At 52.2% G+C, this 6,137-nt stretch overlaps 1 protein-coding gene across 3 annotated transcripts; it reads left to right on the plus strand.

The window, feature by feature from the left end:
- The first annotated feature begins 304 nt into the window (after positions 1–304).
- Positions 305–4,258, plus strand: LOC108399500 (galectin-7-like). Of its 3 annotated transcripts, none has more exons than XM_017664320.3 (4): positions 305–440; positions 1,205–1,293; positions 2,056–2,257; positions 2,920–4,258. In XM_017664320.3, exons 1-4 carry the CDS (start codon positions 324–326, stop codon positions 3,031–3,033), a joined length of 522 nt encoding a protein of 173 aa, XP_017519809.2. In that variant the 5' UTR covers positions 305–323; the 3' UTR covers positions 3,034–4,258. The 3 variants fall into 3 exon arrangements, with proteins under 3 accessions (XP_017519809.2, XP_073081935.1, XP_073081934.1); XM_073225834.1 differs by lacking the exon at positions 305–440 and adding an exon at positions 761–802 and having other exon boundaries at positions 2,920–4,256; XM_073225833.1 differs by lacking the exon at positions 305–440 and adding an exon at positions 775–903 and having other exon boundaries at positions 2,920–4,257.
- Positions 4,259–6,137: the final 1,879 nt, after the last annotated feature.

The raw sequence follows: 6,137 nt of genomic DNA on the forward strand, positions 1-6,137 counted from the left end.
GTGGGTTTCGGGGGAGGACCTGCCAGGGGCTCGGGGGCTTCTGGCCTTTGTCTGAAAAAGAAGCTCAACAGTATTGATTCATAATCTGTGATTGTTCCCCTGCAAGGCACGGTTTCAATCCGAGTTAGGAGAAATGACCTAGAAACTAAGCTGATAACAGACTGAATGGATTTTACTCCCTCTTCCACCCACACCTGCTGAGAGCTTAGTACCGCCAGGCCCCTCCAGGCACCACGATACAGCACTGAAGCCCAGGCAAGAAATCCCGCCCCTCTGCTCCCCCTTTCCTCTTGCCATTGGCTGTGCCGTGGCCAGTCTGACAGATGCACCAGTTTCTGTGGGGACACATCCTTGGCCTTAGGGAGCAGGTCCCAACTTGGGAAAGAGGGGTCCCCACTTCCATCCCCCAGCCTGGCCTCTCAGGACCCACGTTTTCCAAGGTAAAATGGGCCTAAGGTTCTATCCTCTCTGCCAGGCAGCAGGAAGACAGGGCTGGGTGGAGGGTGGCTCAGTGAGCCTGCTCCCTGTTCTTGCATTAGTAACTGTCGCTACCTGTATCAGCTCAAAGGAGAGGACGGTGACCTGGGGACCCTCAGTGAGTGGAGGGGGGTCACAGGCCCCAGACAGTGGGACAATGGGTGCTGGGCCAGCAGGGCCACAGAGCCAGAGTGCCTGGTGTGACAGGAGGGGAGGAATGCGGTTGTGAGTCAACAAGGCCAGCCACGCCCTGCCTTTACTTAAGGTCCCACCAGCCACACCTCCCACCCACCTGTCCCCTACCCCAGCCATGGCAGGGAGCTCTGTGAGTGCTCCAAGAGCCGAGGGTGTTGGGGGATCTTGGAGCCAAGGATGCACAGGGGTGGGGCTGGGGCCTGGCTGAGGTCTCCTGCTTTAGAAGACAAAGTGGGTGCTCCTGGGCCGTTGAAGGGCCTGGGCTTGGGCTTCTGGTTGAGCCCCTGTCCCAATGCCCCCATGACCCTCTTGGTCTTTCCTCTCAGTTTCCCTCTCCCTGAATATTTCTCTGTGATGCCCTGTGTTTCTCTCTCCACCCCCTCCCCTGTCTCTGGCTCTTTCACTCTCTCTGTGCCCTTTCTTCTCTCTGATTCTGCTGGTCTGGGGGCTGCTGGTTTTCTCCCTAGGCCTGACCCATCTGTCTCTGTCTGCCTGGGTAACTTTGCCCCCCACACCCCTGCTTCTGCAACAGGACTTGCTCAACCAGACCTTGCTGCCCAATGGCATCACAATTGACACAGTCATCAAAATCCGTGGTGTTGTCCCCTGCAGGGCTGGCAGGTGAGTCTGGGTCCCAGCTGTAAGAGACGGGAGGTATCCAGGTTCTATGGACCCCAGCTGCTTACAGCCCTGAGAGGAGGCCCCAGAGCTACCTTTGCTCACCAGGGTCTGGGATTCCCTAGACCATTTCTGACCTTGTGGAATCTGATGTCTTTACTTATTTATCCCAAGACAGTACAAACTGGGTCCCTACATCTCACTAATAATCTGGTGATTCCAGGGCAAACTCATGGCTCCCTCATAAAACCTATGACTTCCAGTCTGAGTCCCCAGGACCTCTGGAAATGTCTCCTGTTTTTCACAAGGGACCTGGGTATCATGTGGGCCTAAGCATTCAATCCTATGACTTCCTGTGTCAGGGAACTGCAGGCTTTCTGGGAACCTATGGTGCCTGAATATTTTGGGTTCCTTGATACTGTCTTGAGCTCTCTGAGAACGGGGATTCCTCTGGGAAGCAGCAGCTGCATCCATCTGCATGGAGTAAAGGGGTCAGCACCAAGACACCCTTACTGCCTGAATACTCATCTGGGGATGCCGAGCGCCCAGACCATAGCACACTGACTCTCGCAAAATGGATGCGCATCCAGGCCCACCCAAAGTTTTGGACACTAGTCCACAGCCACTCCTGTTGTGTGTGACATTCCTGAGAATGTGTGTGCTCTGAAAATCATGAGTCCCCATCCCTGACTCCTTGACATTGGCCTGGGTGTTTCTAGGCTCCTGACATCAATCTGATAACTCACCCCCACCTCCATCTACCAGGTTCTCTGTAATCCTGCGGTCCATCTGTGGGCCCTGTGATGACTATGTCCTACATTTCAACCCCCGGCTCGACCAGTGTGTTGTGGTCTTCAACACCCGGGAGCATGGCTCCTGGGGCCTAGAGGAGTTTGGCTCAGGCATGCCCTTCCAGGTTGGGCAGCCCTTCGAACTGCTCTTCATTGTCCAGGAAGATGGCTTCCAGGTGTGTCCCTGGCACAGGGGTGGGGGGGCGAAGACCCAGGTCCCTCCTGCAGTTGGGGAAGGCTAGGAAGGCCCTTCATGGTGGTGAGGAGCAAATGTGTGGCCAGGGCTGGGCAGGGTGTCCCTAGGCCTCTTCCTCCCCTGCCACAAACCACCAGTGGCAGAAGGGCAGGTGTGCACAGGGGCAAGGGCGAGTGAGCAGAGCCAGGAGCCCAAAGGGTGGGTGTCCTGGCAGGGAGACGTGGCCCAGACCTCCATCCCAGACCCGACACCCTCTGCATTCCTGCCTGAGCTTGGGGCTGTGGCAGGGGCAAGGGTATGTTGGGAGATGGGACCCTGAGACAAGGCCGGCAGGGAGTGGTCACTGCAGACCCTCAACCGCCAGGGCTGCCCACCCACCACTTTAAGTCTGCTGTGAGGAGGGAGGCAGTGGACGCTGAAATGGTGGTAAGAAGGCCACTGCAACACTTAAAACGCACATGTGCGCTGAATGGTAAACTCATTTAATTCTCAAACCAAGAGGTTAGAATGAACATTAGCCCATAGTCCCAGTGAGGAACCTGAGCCCCAGCAGAGTGATTGCCCGGGTCACTCAAGTAAGTGGGGTCGAGAATGGCCCCGCAGGCGGCCTCTGCAACCTTAGCACGGCCCCCGCCCCTGCAGGTGACGGTCTGTGGACTGGATTACCACCACTTCCGCCACAGGATCCCGCCAGCGCGCGTGCGCCTGCTGGAGGTGCGCGGGGACCTGAAGCTGGAGTCCGTGACTGTCTTCTGAGCCACCGCTGGAGGCCGGTGAGATGGCAGCCAGGGTCCCTGGAGGGCAGATAAAATCTTAGCCCCTCATCTGTGTCTGTGTCTCCTTCATACAGAAGAGAGCAGGTTCAGAAAGGTGAAGGCACTAAGGTTCACACAACGATTCGGGGGCCGAGGGGGATTCGGGCAGGATGCGAGGTCCACTGCTGCCTGGGACGGCCTTGGAGGGTGGGTGTTTGGCTTGTCTTCCTGCTGCACTTTGCAAAGCAGCCCGCGCACTGGGGTTGGGGTGACCTTATGGAGCTGGCGAGGGCTCGGGCCTCCCTGGCTGCCCCTCCGCGGATCTGAGGAACCTCCGAATCTGTCCATCTGCAAGCCGGGGCATTGAGTCCCAGACGCCTGGTCCTTGAAGACCCCAGCCTCAGAGGGTGCAGGCTGCGCGCCGGCCTCCCCTTCTACCCTCGGGGCCTGGAACCGGCTCCGGCGGGGAGGGGCTGTGAAGCAGATCGGGATGTCGTGGGGGCTCTCATGTGCCCCCGAGTCGGGACAGGCCCCCGCCGTGGGCCCCCCAGGGCAGACGCGCACCCGGGGCAGACTCTTGGGTCCCCGCTGCCCTCACAAGCCCCGTTCCCACCCTTCTCCACCTCGGCTCCCCTGCCGCCCCGAGACCCCGGCTCCACCCACATGACTCCCGAGGGGACAGGGGAGCGGGCGCGCAGACAGACGCCCAGTTTCCCGCGACCGACAGGGGGGGATTCTCCGGGGGGGCGTGGACTAGGTCTCCCCCGAATGGCCGGGGCATGGGGAGCAAGCGAGCGCCACCCCCCGCCCCCACCCGCCTTCGGCAGCGGCCCCATCTCTCATCGGGCGGTGGAGCCGGCGGGTGGCAGCACCCGGCGGGCACTTGGGCTCAGGCCTGGGCGGAAAAGGTGAGGAGCCACTGCCCTCGGGACACGCCTGGGGCTTCCGGTCCGGTAACCCTGGAAAGCTAGTGACAGGTCGCCCCCTCTTGGCCGCTGCGGATGATGCACTCTTGCCATCCATGCAGGATCTCGGGTCTGTCACCTTGATTAGCCTGAAAAAGAGGGCAGCACCCTGAACGGGACACCTATTCTGGGCGCGGGTTCGAATCCTGAAACGACCTGAACTTTTTCTGCACTTTTCCAAGTTCCAATGGAGCCGTCGCTCTTCGTGTTGGCCCTTCTGAGTGTATTTCTGGGTGGACTGTGGAACGAAGGGTCCTTCCCTTCCGATGGAGACGAGAAAGTGTCATTTACTGGTTCCAGGGCTCTTATTAAATGAATTAAAAATTTTTTAAATTTGTCTGTGTCATGTAGTCTTTGAACATTAAAAAAAAATTGTAAAGGTAATATACCCCTATGGCACGAATTTCATAATATACGGTGAAAAGTAAGACATTATTTGCACACCTGGTAAGGATGGTTGGGTTCTGCCAATTAATGGCAATGATCCATCTGTATTAATTTCCCGATTTTCACCTCTTGTCTTATCATGTATATAGTGAGAATGTTTTGTTTGTACAAAATACAGAGTTAAGTATTTGGAGGTGAAGAGGCTGCATGCTGGTAACTTACTCATAAATGGCTCAGGAGAAAACTGAAGTTTGTACGTATTTAAAATGTTTTGTTTGTCTATGTATATGTAGTATGTGTACACATATACATATGTGTAGTATGATACGTGATATCATATATAGTGTGATATGATTTTATGTAGAATCCCCTAAAGATTCTCCCCCAAAATTGTTAAAGCAAAAAACTTGTTAACAAATGAATTCAGCAAAGTAGCAGGACACTAGTCAACACGTAAAAATCAGTTGCATTTCCCTACACTAACAGTTAACAGTCTGAGAAGAAAATTCAGGAAACAATGTCCCTTTACGAAAGCATCAAAAGGAATCAACTTAGGAATTAGTAGCCAAGGATGTGAAGGATGTATACAATGAAGACTACAAGCTCGAAGACATTGAAAAAGAAAAATGAATCACACACCCATGTTCATGGTTTATAACACTACTTTGGGGTGATTTTTTTTTCATTTTTTTTATTGAAATACAATTGATATACAATATTATGCTGGTTTCAGGTATACAACCTAGTGACTCAACAATTATACATGTTACTGTCCTTTGAATGAATAGTTTTGGGAGGCCTGGATATCCACCCGCAAAAGAATGAAGGTGGACACTTATCTAACACCGCCACACACAAAAGTAAATCCAAAATGCATCAAAGACCTAAATATAAGAGGTCTATAAAACAATTAAGAGAAAACATAGGCAAGAGCTTCATCACTTAGATTTGGCAATGGTTTTTTGGATACCACACCAAGACACAGGAAGCAAAAGAAAAAAATAGACAAATTGGTTTTCAATAAAATTTTTTCATTTGACGCATAGAAGACACTGTCCACAGAGTAAAAGACGTCCCACAGAACGTGAGGAAATACTTTCAAATCTTATGCCTGATAAAGGATTTATATTCTGAATACATAGAAAATTCTTCAAACTCAACAGCACAACAAAATCAGTTCAAAAATGGGCAAAGGACTTGAATAGACAGTTCTCCAAAAAACTGTGCAAATGGTCAATAAGCATATAAAAAGATGCTCAATATCTTTAATCATTCGGGAAATGCACATCAAAACCATAAGATACCACCTTATACCCATTAGGAGGTCTACTATCAAAAAAGAAAAAAGAAAATAAAAAATGTCCAAGATGTGGAAAAATTGGAACCCTTTGCACTGTTGGTGGGGAAGTAAAATGGCACAGCTTCTGCGGAAAACAGGGAGGGGAGAGGGGCTGTAGATCGTGTTCAGTCACCAATGGCCAATGATTTAATCAATCATGCCTCCATAATGAAGCCCCCATAAAAATCCTAACTAAAGGGGTTTTGAGCATTTCCGGGTTGGTAAACAAATCAAAGTGCTAGGGGTTGGTGCACCTGAAGAGGTCATGGAAGTTCGAGACCCTTCCCCCCATGCCTTGTTCCGTGCATTTCTTTCATGGACTATTCCTGAGTTGTATCCTTTACAATTAACTGGTAACCTAGCAAATAAACAGTCTCTGAATTCTGTGAGCTGTTCTAGCAAATTATCCAATCC

This window comes from Manis javanica, chromosome 17 (genome assembly GCF_040802235.1).
Source record: "Manis javanica isolate MJ-LG chromosome 17, MJ_LKY, whole genome shotgun sequence".
NCBI lineage: Eukaryota > Metazoa > Chordata > Mammalia > Pholidota > Manidae > Manis > Manis javanica.

Bases quoted from the DNA above. Each gene is read 5' to 3' on its own strand.
- LOC108399500 (XM_017664320.3), top strand. From the start codon at position 324: ATGCACCAGTTTCTGTGGGGACACATCCTTGGCCTTAGGGAGCAGGTC. The intron at 441-1,204 runs GTAAAATGGGCC...CTTCTGCAACAG, and splicing joins CAGGACCCACGTTTTCCAAG to GACTTGCTCAACCAGACCTT. The intron at 1,294-2,055 runs GTGAGTCTGGGT...TCCATCTACCAG, and splicing joins GTCCCCTGCAGGGCTGGCAG to GTTCTCTGTAATCCTGCGGT.